Below are 18,760 nucleotides of genomic sequence, written 5' to 3'. Positions count from 1 at the left end.
CATCAGTGCCTGGAGGAAACGTTAATGGTTCTATGTTGTAGTGAAATGTGATGTCAAATTATAAATTATAAGGAAAGTAACATCTGGTACCTCTTCTGCCATCTGCTTGTTACCTACTAAGCAGCAATCCACACCTTAGTTAGAAGATGGTTGTGTTGGCTTCTAAAAATGAAGCACACTGCTAGACTGCAGAGAAAGCTTCCGAACATACAGTTGTGTTCAAAATAATAGCAGTCAGACATCACTAACCTGATCAATCACTGTTTTTGGTAGAAATTATATTTCTATATGGCAAATAATTTACTAGCAGGTGTAGTAGAGTAATAGAAATCCAACAGTCATGACATGCATGCTGCTGATCCTGTGTAATTGAATCACTAATTAAAAAGGGGCATGTTCCAAATAATAGCGGTGTGGAGTTCAATGAGTGAGGTCATTCATTCTTTGAAAAACAGGTGGCAATTATTGCCCTTATTAAAGGAAGGAAGGCAGCAAATGTTGTACATGTTGGTTACAGTGCATTACAGTTGTTCCAGACATTGTTCAGAAGAACAGCGTACCTTGATTAAAAAGTTGATTGGAGGGGAAAACATATAAAGAAGTGCAGAAAATGATAGGCTGCTCAGTTAAAATGATCGCAAATGCTTTAAAATGGCAACCAAAACCTGAAAGACGTGGAAGAAAGCAAAAAAACTACCATTCGAATGGCTAGAAGTATAGCCCAAATGGCAAGGAGTCAGCTCCAGGAAGATCATAGGTCTAATGTTGCCTGTGAGTACTGTTACAATTAGAAGACACCGATGTGAAGCCCATCTATCTGCAAGAAGCCCCGCAAAGTCCCACTGTTGGAAAAAAAAAAAAGACATGTGCTGAAGAGGTTACAATTTGCCAAAGAGCACATTGACCGGCCTAAAGAGACATTTTGTGGACTGATGAAAGTAAGATTGTTCTTTTTGGGTCTAGTGGCCGGAGACAGTTTGTCAGACGACCCCCAAACACTGAATTCAAGCCACAGTACACTGTGAAGACAGTGAAGCATGCTGGCGCAAGCATCATGATATGGGGATGCTTCTCATACTAAGGTGTTGGGCCTATTTATCGCATACCAGGGATCATGGATCAGTTTGAATGCATCAGAATACTTGAACAGGTAATGCTTCCTTATGCTGAAGAGGAAATGCCCTTGAAATGGATGTTCCAACAAGCCAACGACCCCAAACACGCCAGTAAACATGCAACATCTTGGTTCCAGACCAACAAGATTGACGTTATGGAGTGGCCAGCCCAATCCCCGGATCTTAATCCAATCGAAAACTTGTGGGTGACAACATCAAAAATGCTGAGGCAAAACCAAGAAATGGATAAGAACTGTGGAATGTAGTCCAATCATCCTGGAATACCTGTTCACAGGGGCCAGAAGTTGGTTGACTCCATGCAACACAGTCGTTCTCAGAAACAGAGGTTATACAACTAAATATTAGTTAAATGATTCAAAGTAAAGAAAACTCTTCAAACATGTTTCAGTTTATATAGTAAATGTTTAAGTTTGTAAAGAAGAATACAAACACTGCAAAAAAATTTTTTTGAACAGTCTAATATTCACTTTTCTTCAACTTTTTTTTTTTTTTTTCTTTTTTTAGAGGAACAACACAAATGTGATATATTTATTATTTATGTGTTGATTTGGAATAGAATGTGTAGTGTTCCCAATGCATTTCTGTCTATGGAAATAAAAGCTATTAGGCCTCGTTCACACTTCAGTGTTTGGTCAGTGATTTCCATCAGTGATTTGTGAGCCAAAACCAGGTGCAACTCTAAACACGGAACAGGAGCAGATCTTTCCCTTTTACCTCATGTCTGTGGAGGCTCCACTTCTGGTTTTGGCTCACAAATCACTGATGGAAATCACTGACCAAACACTGAAGTGTGAATGAGGCCTTAGATGAATTTTTAGCTTTATTCACTTTTTTAAACACACTGCTATTATTTTAAACATAACTGTATAAACTGTATTTTGTCCCCATAGTCTCCAGTCTCGCGTTCATGTTAATTTTATTGCTGTTGTTCATTATCTGCTAGTGGGAATGTCTGTGTAGAAATATTACATTTCCTTGTTAGATGGCACCAAAGTATTCAATTTAATTGAAAATGTACCTGAATTTTCAAAGTGTTTCCATAATGGCTGTGCTTCTTTGTACAAGTATTTTTTTTTAGTCAGTTTCAGCTGCACAGTTGGATGCATTTCACTCAGAAGGCGGGGGGCAGCTACCTCCTGCCAGCACTGTACTGTGACACAATTTCCCTTCCCACTATGTTTGTTTTCAGCTCCTGAGCTCACAGAACATATAAGGAGCGGTAACTCACACTTAGGGTCCATTCACACGTCCGTTTTTTCTTTCCTGATCTGTTCTGTTTTTTCAGGAACAGATCAGGACCAGATCTAGACCCATTCATTTTCAATGGGTCCTGGAAAAAATCGGACAGCAAATTTTTTTTTTTTTTTCAAAGAAATCCAAACAACTTTATTTGATTATTGAATGTATACATGTTTCCGTTTTTTGCGGATCCGCAAAAAACGGATGACATACGGAAACATTTTCAGGAACAACGGATCCGCAAAAAACGGACTGAAATTCGGATTATAGAAAAATACTGACGTGTGAATGTAGCCTTAGACACGCAGGAGGCTCCCATAATCTTCAGAAGTAGTTGTTTCATCAGGCTCATGATCTCAGCTAGCTCTGACACTCCCTCACTTCCTCTCGGTTGTCTTCTGAGTCTCTATTACCAGGGACTTTTCTTACCTGGTAGCAGGCAGTGGACTGTAAGTCAGGTGGAAGTGCGACCTCTAGTGGCCATGACTTTACAGCTTTTTTGCTTTTGGATGCAGGCAGATTTCTAAAATGAAGTGATTTTAGAAATTTGCTAGTTACCCCATTCTCTGACTGAAGTGTAATTGTGTGAAAGTACAGAGACTCCTTGTAAGAAATGCTCCCGTGTCTACGTATTGTTGTGACATACTTTTGTAGCTCCCCCTTATGTTCTTTTGGTTCCTTCTCCACTTAATTTTTCAAGTGCTAGTGGTCACACATGCTCAGTACCTCAGTCTCATCTCCCCGTCACCTCTTGTACAATAATTCATTGGACTCGGGAGTATTTTTTAAAATTCCTCCAATTGAAAGCATGTTAGGTTTTACTTCATGGAGTAAACAAAATTAATGATGGTTACATCTGTAGAGCTTTATGGGCATATCGCCTCCTGAATAGATAAATTACATGTAAGATATTTGTCCTCCGTATGGAGCAAGAGTCCATATAGTCTAAATCGGGCATGTCCAAACTGCGGCCCTCCAGCTGTTGCAAAACTACAACTCTCAGCATGCCTGGATAGCTTACAGCTATTAGGGCATGCTGGGAGTTGTAGTTTTGCAACAGCTGGAGGGCCGCAGTTTGGACATGCCTGGTCTAAATAGAAATCAGTGGAAAATATTGCAATATTCAGGAGCCAGTTACACCTCACTGGCACTCAGAGCCTTTCTTTCAGTACAATGGAAACTAATGAATAAAAAATGTTCTTGTACATCAGCCACCTGGCTTCTCCTCCGTGTCTTATACTGTGTATGGGTAGACGGTTCCCAGAGGCCAGGGTGACAGTATAGTCAGTCATTTGCTACTGCTGTGTTTTCTATTGAGGTCTGTACAAGTTTTTTATTGCTTGGCTGCTAAGAAATGTATATAGTGGGTCCTAAAGTTCACATTTATTATTAGGTTATTCCCTATTAGATGTTTTTAGGTCAATTGGGTAGTATGAGTTAAAGGGCATCTGTCAGCAGAACTCTACCTGTGACACCAGGTGACCTGTTACATGTGCACTTGGCAGCTGAAGGCATCTGTGTTGGTCCCATGTTCATATGTGCCCGCATTGCTGAGAAAGTCGAAGTTGTACTATATGCAAATTGGCCTCTTAGATCAACGGGGGCATTGCCATAACTCTTAGGGGCTCTGCTCTCTCTGCAACTGCTGCACCCTCTGCACTGTGGCAGGGTGTGCAAATGTCATCACACATGGCCCTGTCAATCAAAGTGGAGAGGGCGCAGCAGTTGCAGAGAGAGCAGAGCTTCTAGGTGTCATGGCAACTAGAAGTTAATTTGCTTGTATTAAGACATGTAACAGGTCGGCCAGTTTCATAGGTACAGATCTGCTGACAGTCATTGGTTTTATCGGGCAGTATGTATTGCCTCGGTTGTTCTTGAGACTGTTACTAGTATTGAATGGGAAAAGCTGCACATGTACATCCGCCTCCCCCTGCAGTGCGGCCATACCATTGAAACGGGGGCCTGAGAGACTCTGACTCCTAGAGGTGGGATCTCTGTGAGACATTTGTGTTATCCTGTAGATAGCCGTAAATGTCTGTGATATCAAGGCCCGTGTCTAGGGTAGTTTATGGCGGCACACGAAGCTCATGATAAACATCCTAGAGTTGATCGAAGTCTTCAGTTTTGTGAATTGCTATTGAAATGGTGTTATGTGTAGTAAATGTGCATTAATGTGTTTTTTTTTTTTTTCCTTCAGCCACCGTCGAATGTTATAATCCTAGAACAAATGAATGGAACTATGTCGCAAAGATGAGTGAGCCACATTATGGCCATGCTGGGACTGTGTTCGGTGGACTCATGTACATTTCAGGTAATTCATATTATTTTTATCCCTGTAAAATTTGGAAGGCGGAGGAGTCTGTGGTCTTACGGACACATTAATATGGTTGCCTGAATGAGCCCTTAGTAAGTGTTAATGTTTTTCCTGTCAATTGATGCTGAAAATTGCAAAACCAGAAATACCCCTTTAAGACCATTCTGATGTCTGTTAGGGTACTTTCACACTAGCGTCTTTCTGTCCTAGGGGCTCAATACTGGAAAAAAAAAATCAGTTTTATCCTAATACATTCTGAATGTAGAGCAATCCATTCAGGATGCATTAGGATGTCTTCAGTTCAGTCACTCTTACGTTTTTTGGCCAGAGAAAATACCGCAGCATGCTGCAGTTTACTCTCCGGCCAAAAATCCTGAACACTTGCCGGAATACCGGATCCGTTTTTCCAGATGACACTGGAGAGACTGGTCCGGTATTTCTATGCTTTTGTCAGACGGATCCGTCTGACAAATGCCATCCGTTTGCGTCCGGATTGCCGGGACGACGGAACTGCCTGCCGAAATCCTCTGCCGCAAGTGTGAAAGTACCCTAAGTCACTCCATTCGAAAGCAGTGGTCACAGAGCGGAGCTGTAAGGGATCGATTGTGAGGATTACATTTATGCATTGTGTAATCCACGCCATAATTACTGTCCTTGTTAGTGGACGTATGGCTAATGATTAGTGGCCTGTAGTTGTTTCATGGCCTGAGCATAGGTTTGCCCACTGCGATGTGTTATTACAGTCACCTAGTCAATAATAAATCCATTGCTTTTGATTTCCTTAAAACCAGAAGGAATTATCCCGTCAAACTCTGCTCATAAAGTGTCAGTGTTTGTTTTCTGAAAAGCAGTGGTTTATGTCAAGGGAATCTGAATACATAAGAGGAAATAGATTAAAGAAATATTGGCGGAGTTGCTCTTTGGAGAGTTAATCTCGCCCTGGCTGCTTTTTTCGGCTGCCTGTATAATATCTTTCCTAAGGGTGCGGAGAACAAGCACATAGAATAAGCCACCTGGAGCTTGCCATTAATAGCCACATTTTTCCTTTTCGTGTTGGGAATCTGCGGCATTGTGTAACATTTATCAGGATATGTTGATATTGCAGCCACAGCATTAAGATATTTATCTTTAAATCCAATGAGGAGCGATGCCTATTATTTCGACAGAAGTCTATTATTCACGCGCAACCTCTGGGTAAAGCCTTCAGCATAAAGTAATAAATTAGATTAATCCAACGACGTTCTATTTCCCGAAACAATCTGACTCGTTGCCTTACGCCTCCGATGTGCATTTTTTTCCAAAGCCTGTGTAAGTGGTCCTTATTTATGTCCCGCAGAGAAGCTCATCACAGGAAGAATATTCATTTCACAATGAAGAAGTCAATAGACCGCAGCTGCAGCTGTACCGCTCTCTGCACACTGGCCTCATCGCAGCGCGACGATGGCTGCCCTTCCTGTGATCAGCGCTCTTCCTTTCCTGAGTGCGCGTGAACAGGATTTCTCTTCTGCATTTAGCGCCCGCCACATATTCTCATGTTAATTGTTCCATCCCTGGAAAACAGACACACGCTGAATGACTTCCTTTATGCAGCGATACACTTGCTGAAGGCAGGATAACTTTCCCTTTGTTTCTTTGTTTGTATGAGTTTCAGCTCTCCGCTTCTTTCGCCGCGTGCATTTCATTAATATGATTCCCCCCCCCCCCCCATCCCTTCCTTCTAATTCTGACTTCTATAAGATCATTTCAGGTCGGTGGCATGAAAGCCTTAATTATCTGTAAAATATGAATGTAAACTGGGTAGAATAGAGCCAGGGATAGATGCTGTTATTTTACGCTGAAGTGACACACTTGGTTGAGCCTCAGCAGAGGATGGAAGGAATGCGTTGCTAAGTGCACATTAAATACTTGTGCACTTCTTTACGCGAAAAGTAATTAATTCCCATACGCAGTTATTTGTTCTACCTTTTTTGAGTGTGTGTCCCCCCATGAAGTGTATTGTTAATGTATGCACAGAAAGATTTGCTGGAGACGGTGAGATCAGCTTTATATAATACGGAATGACCTTGCATTAAAGGGGTTTTCCGGGATTTTAATATTGATGACTAAGGGTCCATTCACACATCCGTTTTTTTCTTTCCTGATCTGTTCCGTTTTTTCAGGAACAGATCAGGACCAGATCTGGACCCATTCATTTTCAATGGGTCCTGGAAAAAATCGGACAGCACAATGTGTGCTGTCCGTTTCCGTTGTTCCGTTCCGCATGTCCGTTTAAATATAAAACATGTCCTATTCTTGTCCTGAAAAATCGGATTCTGGTACAATACAAAGTCAATGGATCCGCAAAAAACTGATGACATTCGGATGTCATTCCGTATGTCATCCGTTTTTTGCGGATTCCGTTCCTGGAAACACATAACAAATTTTTATTTATTTTTTTTCAATTTTTTTTCAAAGAAATCCAAACAACTTTATTTGATTATTGAAATGTATACATGCTTCCGTTTTTTGCGGATCCGCAAAAAAACGGATGACATACGGAAACATTTTCAGGAACAACGGATGCGCAAAAAACGGACCGTTTTTCAGGATGAAAAAAAACAGGACGTGTGAATGGACCCTAAGGATGAGCGAATAGACTTCGGACGAAACATCCAAAGTTGATTTGCATAAAACTTTGTTAGAAAACTGTACGGAGCGAGCACTCCGCACAGTATTAGAATGTATTGGCTCAAATGAGCCGAAGCTATTACTTTGCGAAGTCTCAGGAATTAATTTCTACTGTTAAAAACCTTTTGCCGAACTTGCGAGACTTCGCAAAGTAATAACTTCGGCTCCTCTGAGCCAATACATTATAATACTGTGCGGAGAGCTCACTCTGTACAGTATTCTAACGAAGTTTTATGCGAATCGCCTTCGAAGTCCATTTGCTCATCCCTATTGATGTCAGATCAATATCAGATCGGTGGCACCCGTATAGGAACAAGCTGTCACATAAAAGTGAATGGGGTGGCTTCTTGTAATTACACCTGCTTGCCGCTGCCTTGGCGAACAGGGTTAACAAGGGACGACTGCGCTCCCACAAGTGCTGCCTTATCTTCGCACAGCTGATGGATCCAAATTCGCATCCAGAAAATGCAGACCGCTTACTTGTGCATTCTGTATTTTTCTCCCTTCCGACTATAGAAATGGCTATTCTCATCCACAAATACATACAGGAATGCGTTGTGATTTGCAGATTGGATACACAAATCTGGAAGAAAAAAAGCAAGATTTGTGTCATCACATAGAAATGAATGTGTCAGTGTTCTATGTGTGGAAAAAACAGACAGTACACTGAAGAACTCGAGGGGCCTGAGCCCATACTCTGTTTCTATTCCCATCTAGAGCTGTAGTCCATTTTCGCAATGCTCCCATGAATGTCTGATAGATAACAACAGGTCCTGCCGTGACCAGCTTTCTCTGGAACTCCTATGAAGGCCTCATGCACACGAGGTTCCGTTGTTCCGTTTCTGTTTTTATTTCCTTGTGTCTTCCTTTATTTTTGGAGGATCACCAGACATAAAGGAAAGTAAAAATCTATGTCAAGTTTGCCATGCAAATGATAGGGAAAAAACGGACGAGGACGACAATCTTGTGTGCCTCCGTGTTTTTTCACGGACCCATTGACTTGAATGGGTCCGCGAACCGTTGGAAACACTGATCACGGACGCTGATGAAAAACGGTGCATTAGCCGAGTTTTCCACGGACCCATTGAAAGTCAATGGGTCCGCAGAAAATCGCAGAAAACAGAACAACGGACACAGGACACAACAACGGTCGTGTGCATGAGGCCGAAGGTGAATGAAGAGTCACATATATGGTGGCAGATGTGTCTGGGAGGCTGAGTGTTAACCAATATAGCAGCCATTATAGCTCGCACATGGGTTGCTACACTGTTTTCTTACTTTTCTGTCTTCTCTGGGCTGGGATATGCTATAAATGTAATGGTAGATTTTAGTCCTGACTGGTGAGGTGGCCACAACCAGGTGGAGCTGGAATGGACAGGTGGCCAAACTTGTGTAGCTCTATCTATTCACTTCTTCAGTAGTCGCAGAAACACACAATCGTGGAATGTGTGGCCACCTATCAATTCATTCTCCTACTGGATTTGGCGGTCTTCAGCTGCCCCCCAAGGTGGGTACAGGAAAGGCCGTTCTCTATATAGATTATGATCTCAGACATTTATGGCATATATGACATGTTTCCCATGGATTTGCCTAAAGTATCAAAGGTAGGAATGTCCCTTTTTTAATTTTGAGTTTAAACCCTTCAACACCATTTATAATCAAACAACATTTTTTTTGTTAAAGGGCTCCAAATTCGCTGCGTAATGTGTAAAAAGATATTATTCTACCTGTCACTGTGCTAAATATTCGGTCTGCCTACAGCCATCACTAGGGAAAGCTCACAGCATATGGTTTACCTACTTATAGCACAGAAGGCGCCTGAGCTCCCCCTAGTGGTGGCTGCAGCTAGCCAGAGTGCTCCCATTTAAAATGTATGGATACTTCCCTGGAGACGCTTTCTCCTGATTCTGGTTAATAAGACCTCTTCAGGATACTTGTTTGAGTGTCAGATGGTCGCCTTAGGAGCTGTTCTTCATGCGGTATCCCTGGATGTGTACTTTATTAGGCCTCATGCACACAGCCGTTGTTTTGATCCGCATCCGAGCTGCAGTTTTGGCGGCTTGGATCTGGACCCATTCACTTCAGTGGGGCCGCAAAAGATGCGGACAGCACTCCGTGTACTGTCCATATCTGTTGCTCCGTTCCGCGGCCCCGTTAAAAAAATAAAAATAAATAACATGTCCTATTCTTGTCTGCGATTTGCGGACAAGAATAGGCAGTTATGTTAAAGGCTGTATGTGCAAATCGCGGATCCGCAAAACACGGTCGTGTGCATGTAGCCTTACTATGTCTATGCAGGGTTTTTGGAGCTCTGTATCAGAAAGAACCGAACTTTGGCTTCTATAGTGATAATAGTGAATACTTTCTTGCAAAAGTAGCCCCATAATACCTTTTTTGGACCCAGGTTGCCGTGGAGCAACCAACTAAATGCACTCAAATAATCTGCACCCAAAATATATTGAACTCACATCCTGCCAAAAATATCACAGGCTTTATGGCAGATTGTGGAAATTAAAACTGTAATATGGTTTATTTTTATATTTGAGTTTAAAAACTAACTTCTAAGGGGAACTGACATTTTACTATTCGTAGTATATTCTGGTAGATCACTACAGCTCTGGGATCAGCAGAACATACAGTATAGATCTACCACACTGTTGTGGGGCTGTTTCTTTCTAGCTGTCACCTCCTAACAGAATGCAGAAACTCCTGATTGAATTTTAAGCAAGCAGAATGTGTCGACAACCGCTAATGCTGTTAATCTTTTTACCAGGTGGAATTACGCATGACACCTTCCAGAAAGAACTGATGTGTTTTGATCCCGATACTGACAAATGGACTCAGAAGGCTCCCATGACTACTGTACGAGGTCTTCACTGCATGTGCACGGTCGGAGACAAACTTTATGTCATTGGCGGGAACCATTTCAGAGGAACTAGCGACTACGATGATGTCCTGAGTTGTGAATATTATTCTCCGTCTTTGGACCAGTGGATTCCAATTGCCGCTATGCTACGGGGACAGAGTGACGTTGGGGTGGCAGTTTTCGAGAATAGAATTTATGTGGTTGGTGGATACTCTTGGAACAATAGATGTATGGTAGAAATTGTCCAGAAATATGACCCTGAAAAAGACGAATGGCACAAAGTTTTTGACCTACCAGAATCCCTCGGGGGTATCAGAGCTTGTACGCTAACAGTTTTTCCACCAGACGATAACAGTGGTTCACCATCTCGGGAGTCTCCTCTCTCAGCACCTTGAAGACAGATCTTGTAATATCTTTGCACTGCATCAAGATGGATTTTCTTCCCTCTGGTTCCTTGGGATAGTATCAGATACGTTTGGCCAACCAGATTTGGAAAATCCACTTCTGTAAAGAATTTTGTACGATTTATTTGGCATAGGTTATTTAATGAGAATATCAAATGGTTTCTTTAAAATGGCCAAATGTTTAAAGCAAATCAAATGGTTCGATTTAGGTATGTATGCAACGCTGGCTATAGGATCCCGAGGTGGGCTGTCATAGACCTGTCCATTCAAATCTACTTGATCTTTACATAGCCCCCTATTTAAAGCGGACTATAAAATGTTTTTTTTCTTCTGTATGTAACTTTTTGAATATTTATTTTAGCACTTTTCTTAAGTGTCCTTTTAAAGGGCCAGTAGTTTCTTCCAGTGGATGAGATCGCTATAAATCAGTTTCCAATTACCTTGGTGTCATGTATAGCACAGATATGAGAGTCATATCCACCTACAACTGCTCATTTACAAGACCAGTTCCTATTAAGAATGGTTTTAGGTACTGTACTATTGATTTGTGAGGCATTTTGGTCATCTACAGGTTGTGGACATAGTCATTTTGAGGCCTGTGGTGTCTTCAAGGGCTAGAATCTTAGTGAAGACTCTGCTCGTCGGTAAAGATACAAGTTTGGGTAATATATGGAATTTTCTCACAATGCTTATATCCAGCAAGATATCATCACAAGATATAAGGCTTTATTCACTCTTCAAAATGTACGGTTAAGTTGGAGCCATTTCTTTGGTGCCAATTGTAGGACCAGATGCCTTCTGAGGAAATCAATGTAGACTGTTTACTATCCTGTTTTTGGATATGGCTCCACATGTGCATGAAGCCCAACTAGATCCTATAGGGAACGCAAAACACATGAAATAACAATTAGAAAACTTCTACGTTTAATGGCACAAATAAAAGAAGGCATAAGTGCTTGGGAGCCATGTAAATTATTCCTTCCTTTATTACATCATCACCGAAAGATACATTTTAATGGTGGATTTTGAGACTCTGGCCCTGTCCTTACCTTTTTTTTTTTTTTTTTTCCAAGCAGCAGATAGCACAGCACACAGGTGACCCTCAACCACCCCTCGTCTTGAATTTAGGATTCGGGATAGCATGATAGACTTTGGAGGTATGCACAACACAGGGAAATAAAAGGTGTGTTTATATGCCCATCTCCCTAAAGATTGGGAGCCCCTGACATCTGAGAAGTGAACAGCCACGATTAGGAGCTAGTTCTGAACATTTCACTGAACTCCTCCCAGAACAGGAGCTCTGCGTGCGTGCCCCCCTGTTCCATGTGATAAATAAAAATGCCTCCCACATGGCTCACCCTGGCAGGTTGGATGCCACAGGATGAATGCAGTAAAATACAAGCAGGAGCCATGCTGTGTGATCACCACACTCGTTTGTATACCATGAAGGCTGTGTTAAGCCAAGTGTAAGATGTGCAACCTGCAGGACTGTAGTTATTCATGGTATGTGATCAATTACTATTCAACCAAATAGAAATAATTAGACATGCACCACCCTGGCATATTGCACAGCAGTACCTCACTTAAAGGAGCCCGGCGTCAAGCCCAGGTTAGGTATGCTTAAATCAGCATGAGAGGAGGTGTGGGTTAAGTCGCTGCTATAATGGGGCCTTGAATATTCAGGTTCATGAATATTGCTGCCTTTCACACTATGTATACCTCTAACCTCTCAGTAATCTGTCATTCATAAGCTCCCATGATATATTTACACGTTATACATATTTTTGCTGAATGCCTCTTTATGGACTAGTGCAGTCTTCTGTGCTATTCCATACAGAAAAAAAAAGCTATCCCTGACGTATTCTGTCCGTACAGAGGCCAAAAGGACGCTCTCGGTCTCTGCTAGGTGAATGGAAGCCTATGAGTAAGTTTTGACATATTTGCTGGGAGCTTTCCCTCCGCGTATGTCAAGTGGTCTCTGTGAAAGCAGCCTTAGAAATCTTATTGGAGCATTGCCCAAAAGATGTCATGTATAAGACCTTCAAGTCCTTATCTTCACTCTTCCTTTTTTCCCTTCCTATGTTTTCTAAAAAAGCGTGACAGGAAATGGCATCCGTTGTAGCTTCCATAGGGGCCGTCACCTATTTCCCTAGACTCCAGAATAGCAAATCTGCCTGTCTAAGAGTACTTTCACATTAGCGTTAAAGTTTTCCAGTATTGAGTTCCGTCACAGGGGCTCAATACCGGAAAAAATGCTTCAGTTTCATCCTAATATATTCTGAATGGAGAGCAATTCCGTTCAGTATGCATCAGGATGTCTTCAGTTCAGTCCCTCTTACAGTATTTGGCCAGAAAAAATACCGCAGTGTGCTGCAGTATTTTCTCTGGCCAAAATTCCGGAACACATGCCGGATCCGGCATTAATTTCCATTGAAATGTATTAATGCCGGATCTAGTGCCAAAAACAGATATATTTTTTTCCAGTCTGCGCATGCGCAGATCTTTAAAGATGCGAAGAAAAATAAATACCGGATCTGTTTTTCCGGATGACTCCGGAGAAACGGATCCGGTATTTCAATGTATTTGTCAGACAGATCCGGAAACAAATGCTATCTGTTTTGCACACAGGTTTCCGGATCCGGCAGGGAGTTCCAGCAACGGAACTGCCTGCTGGATTCCTCTAACGCTAGTGTAAAAGTACCTTAAATAGCAGTATAGAGGCAGACTGTCTGTGCATAACCAAGCACGTGCGTCCATCTGGAGAAAGAAGGAGATTATCTTTGCAAGAGCTGTAATGCCTGCCAAAAACTTATAGTTTATAACAGATTTTATGGAATGAACAGAATTTTAAAAAGGCTAAAAGGAGAAAAATCAGAGGCTTACATTGAATACATAATTCAATTTTATTTTTTATAAAGATTCCTTGTGGAAATCCGCTAAAAGTTCCCAACCCACAAAAATATCAGGCCTTGTACATCGGAAATTAGAGAGAATGCATGGCCTAAGGGGGATCATAGTGTTATGTACAGCACTGTACAGATGCTGGAAGGAAAAACACCCTAAAGACCCATACATTATTGGCCTTTAGTTAAGTAAAATTCTAAGGCTGGTTTCACACGGGCGTTGCGGAAAAAGATGCGGGTGCGTTGCGGGAACATGCGTGATTTTTCCGCGCAAGTGCAAAACATTGTAATCGGCATGTTTGGTACCCAGACCTGAACCCGGACTTCACAGAAGTGGAGGGTTTGGGTTAGGTGTTGTGTAGATTGCTATTATTTTCCCTTTTATCCATGTTATAAAGGAAAATAATAGCATTCTTAATACAGAATGCTTAGTACAATAGGGCTGGAGGGGTTAAAAAAAATTAAAAATAATTTAACTCGCCTTAATCCACTTGTTCGCACAGCCCGGCTTCTCTTCGGTCGTCTTCTTTGAGGAATAGGACCTTTTGATGACGTCACTGCGCTCATCACATGATCTTTTACCATGGTGATGGACCATGTGGTGATCGCAGTGACGTCACCACAGGTCCTTTTCCTGTGCACAGCAAAGATGAAGACCGAAGAGAAGCCGGGCTGCGCAAACAAGTGGATTAAGGTGAGTTAAATAATTTTTTATTTATTTTTTAACCCCTCCAGCCCTGTATTAAGAATGCTATTATTTTCCCTTATAACCCTGTTATAAGGGAAAATAATAATGATCGGGACCCGATCGTCTCCTAGCAACCGTGCGTGAAAATTGCACCGCATCCACACTTGCTTGCGGATGCTTGCGATTTTCACGCAGCCCCATTCACTTCTGTGGGGCCTGCGTTGCGTAAAAAACGCACAATATAGTTCATGCTGAGATTTTCACACAACGCACAAGTGATGCGTGAAAATCACCGCTCATGTGCACAGCCCCACGTGAATGGGTCCGGATTTAGTGCGGTTGCAATGCGTTCACCTCACACATTGTACCTGCGCGGAAATCTCGCCTGTGTGAAAGGGGCCTAAGGGTTGGGGGAGAAAAATAGACTTTACCTAGCAGATCCTGTGCTTCCAATCCGGTTCTCCCAGCCAGGCTCTGTTGACCTGGCTGCAGCGGTGACATCACATAGACAGCACGTGACCACTGCAGCCATTCACTGACCACAAGCAGTGCATCACTGAAGCTAAATGTTCTCATATTGTTGACGTGATGTAACTGCTGCAGCTGGGTCAACGGAGCCCAGCCGGGAAAACTCTAATTGGCACACAGAATCTGCTAGGTAAGTAAGGGTCTATTTTTTTTTTTATTTGAGGCACACCCCAAGTGTTGTCCGGTTTCCTTCCGAAACCTTAAAGGGGTTGTCCGCTTTTAACTATTAACCTATCCTCAGGATAGGTCATCAAAATTGGATCGACAGAGGTCTGACTCTTGGCACCCCCGCTGATCAGCTGTTTCAAGAGAGGACAGTGCTCATACCTTCTCTGCTCTGTTTACCTGATCGCCGAAGCAATTACAGTGGTGAGTAGTGTAATTACAAGTATGGCGCCCCATTCACTTCTGTGGGACGGCTCTGTCTGTTCAAGTGAACACTATAGAGCTTTCCATAGAAGTGAATAGGGACGCCATGCTTTTAATTACACCACTGCAATTGCTGCGGCAAGCAGATACACAGAGCAGAGAAGGCAGTGCTCGTTTGACTGCTGCCTTCTCTTAAAACAGCTGATTGGTGGCGGTGCCAGGAGTCGGACCCCCATCAATCAGATATTGATGACCTATCCTGAGGATAGGTCATCAATAGTAAAAAAATAAAAGTGGATAACCCCTTTAAAAAAAAAATTATTAATAAATATCCATGACCTATGCATTAAAAAGATGGGTCCTCTCATTATCGCCTCTCTTTTCATCTATTAGCCAGAGTGGTTCCTGGCTTTAAAGAGCACCCCTTGAATGGACACCCTGTAATGCTTCATGTTCCCTGTAGGGGGCAGAGAAAATGAACACTTGCTGCTAGGAGATCTGCTCATCATCGAGGAAGCTTCCAAAGACCATAACCCCAGTAAATGTTAGAAGAAACCATCGTGTATTACAGCTCGCGTACTTGCAAGAAGACCTTGACATCCACATAGCGACTGAAAATCATATAAAATTCAGACTTTTTTTTATTTTTTTTCATTCTGTTGAAAGTACAATATGGAGCAGAGGTTACATTGCTGATGACATCTGTCTGGCTCTGTTTTATAACTAATATTTAGTGATGGGACGTTTCCCGCCCCTCTGTTCCCAAATGCTAATAAAAGATTTCATTCACTGGTGCTACTACTGCTGGCTCTTTAAAGGGTGCCTCTACTGTGCTACATGGAATATCCTGGAAAGTAGCATGACTAGCTCTCCCTTCTACATATTTCAATGGAAACCAGTAATTTCCTGTTCCTTACAGTTGGATCACCATTTATCGCAGTCTGTAATATGCAGTGGGGGAAGCAGATCATCCACTGAAATAAATAAGCCCCACACGCTGCTGATGCGTCTACAGTGAATATGAAATTCCCCCATCTGTCCGACTTTATTTTAGCATTTTAATTTTTTTTTTTTTTTTTTTTCAGTTAAAATAGGTTATCAGGAACGAAACACCACTCCATTGGTGTCCATGGGTGATATCCGGTATTGTAGCGTGTATCAGCTGCAATACAAGACACTCTGGACAAAAATGGGAGTGTTTCTGGGGAAAAAGAGTGTTCTAATTCTAGACAACCTCTTTAAAGGGGTTCTTCAGGAATGAATATATATATATATATATATATATATATATATATATATATATATATATATATATATATATATAATATTTTTTTTTTTTTTTGCTTCCGTTAACAAATTCATACTTGCCTCTGGTCTTCTGTGCTTCCTCCCGTGTGTCCAAGTTACAGTCCCCACGCAGTGTTTACATCCACCACAGCATGACCATGGTCACATGCTCCTCTGCAGCCAATGACTGGCTTCAGCAGTGATATGCTGCTTGTGACCACATAACCGCCGAAGCCAGTCATTGGCTGCAGCGTATGTGAACACTGCCCGGGGACTGGAACATGGACATGTGGGAGGCGCGCGGCGTGGAGCAAATTAGTCTGAATCTTCTGTTTACGGAGGAAAATCCTCAATCGTTATTACCGGAGAACCCCTTTAAATGGAATTGCTATATGGTAATCAAGAGTTATACAGTAAGTACCATCAAAGGTGGAATTGCGCCTTCCTAATCTGGTCCTAATTTAATGCAATGGAAACGGCTGCATTTTCCTTTGTATTGTCTCTTCATCGGAAGGGTTTGTGTTTAGATGAACCGGACGCATTTTTCCAGGTACTGATTTATGACCAGACTGAAATGCATGCATTATCCGTCACTTTAGCTGTCTAGGTGCAAAAGTACATTCCTCCTTTTGGGAGGTGTTGGAAGCCTGTGTTGAAGAACGGCTTGATACAGTGAAGGTACAAATTAATTTATGTAACCAAGAGGTTCTGCCTCGTCAATACCTCCTCTGCCCTCACATCTGAATACCTTCTATATGAGTTTCTCAATAGTACGGTCCCTGAGGTTATTTAGCACAAGATGCAGCTAAGACGGGAGCTGCGGATCCTCATCCAATCGACTCTCATGTTTTATCTTTATTTGTTCAATAAAAAAATACAAACTTTTAACTGCAATACTTGAGCGTGAGATACTTCATTAATGCAGCATTATTAGATCCGTGTGCCTCGCTGTTGCCTGGATACATCCTCCCCTCTGTTTGTGGGTTAGCTAGCTCCATTTGCTAGGAAACCAAAGCACAAATGGGTACAGTGACCTACATTCCAGATACTTTATTTTTTTTTATTATGTGTGTGCGCGCGGTATTAAGCTTGCAGAACACTGCAGTGGGAAGTGTGAAGATTGTTAGAGCAGCAGCTGGCTATTTTGCTATTTTTCTCTTGACAATAATGTATTTTTTTGGAATTTGAATATTAGAAATGAATGAAACCAATAGAAAATTTGTTATTAAAGGGGTTATCCCTTTTAAAGGGCATCTGTCAGCAGATTTGTACCTATGACACTGGCTGACCTGTTACATGTGCATTTGGCAGCTGAAGGCATCTGTGTTGGTACCATGTTCATATGTGCCCACATTGCTGAGAAAAATTATGTTTTAAAATGTGCAAATGAGCCTCTAGGAGCAGCAGGGGTGTTGCCATTACACCTAGAGCAGGGATGGCCAACCTGCGGCTCTCCAGCTGCTGTAAAACTACAACTCCCACCATGCCCTGCTGTAGGCTAATAGCTGTAGGCAGTATGGGGATGCTGGGAGTTGTAGTTTTGCAACAGCTGGAGAGCCTCAGGTTGGCCATCCCTGACCTAGAGGCTATGCTTGCTCTGCAACTGCTACGACCTCTGCACTTTGGCAGGGCCAGAGTGAAAATGTCAGCACTCCTGGCCCTGTCAATCAAAGTGGAGAGGACGCAGCAGTTGCAGAGAGATGAGAACCTCTAGGAGTAATGACAACGCCCCCGTTGCTCTTAGAGACTCATTTGTCAATATTAAAACATAATTTTTCTCAGCAATGTGGGCACATATGAACATGGTACCAACACAGATGCCTTCAGCTGCCAAGTGCACATGTAGCAGGTCAGCCAGTGTCATAGGTACAAATCAAAAATAAAAATAATTGCCTGACCGCTTATAAATATCACTATTACATAATTGCATATGACTTACAAACATAAATAAGACATAGATGCAGGGAAAAGAAGGCGGGATCAACTGGAGGGAAAGCACAGCGGATAACACATTCACAAATCGCCCATCAATATAAACAGGATTTCATTAAAGTGCCAGTGCAAACCAATTTAATTTACAATCAAAAGGACAAAACGTTTACCCATGCTGTGTCTCAACCCAGACGCGTGTTTCGGACCTTTGTCTGGGGGTGACAAAGACAAAGGTCCGCCGAAAACGCACTTCGGGGTTGGCACCATCCTGGAGGAGACACAGCATGGATAAACTTTCTTTGTCCTTCTGATTGTAAATGAATTTGGTTTGCACTTTAATGGAATCCTGTTTATATTGATGGGCGATTTGTGAACGTGTTCTCCGCTGTGGTTTCCCTCCAGTTGATGCCGCCGCCTTTCCCCTGCA

The 18,760-nt window shown here is 42.2% G+C and overlaps 1 protein-coding gene across 6 annotated transcripts in view; it reads left to right on the top strand.

Annotated features, from left to right (window-relative positions):
* The window catches only part of KLHL13 (kelch like family member 13), a 91,714-nt gene extending 75,324 nt beyond the window's left edge, over window positions 1-16,390 (top strand). For 5 of the 6 annotated variants that reach the window (XM_044305720.1, XM_044305718.1, XM_044305719.1 and 2 more), the window contains 2 exons: window positions 4,573-4,686; window positions 10,130-12,914. In XM_044305720.1, coding sequence (XP_044161655.1) covers window positions 4,573-4,686; window positions 10,130-10,617 — 602 coding nt within the window. In that variant the 3' untranslated portion in view covers window positions 10,618-12,914. Of the gene's footprint in view, window positions 1-4,572; window positions 4,687-10,129; window positions 12,915-15,507 lie in introns of those variants that run through there. The other variant, XR_006391227.1, reaches the window with a different exon arrangement.
* The last annotated feature ends 2,370 nt before the right edge of the window (window positions 16,391-18,760 follow it).

This window comes from Bufo gargarizans, chromosome 9 (assembly GCF_014858855.1).
Source record: "Bufo gargarizans isolate SCDJY-AF-19 chromosome 9, ASM1485885v1, whole genome shotgun sequence".
NCBI classification, from domain to species: Eukaryota; Metazoa; Chordata; class Amphibia; order Anura; family Bufonidae; genus Bufo; species Bufo gargarizans.
Note: the sequence above shows the minus strand (reverse complement) of the source record. Positions and strands in the feature narration are given on the sequence as shown.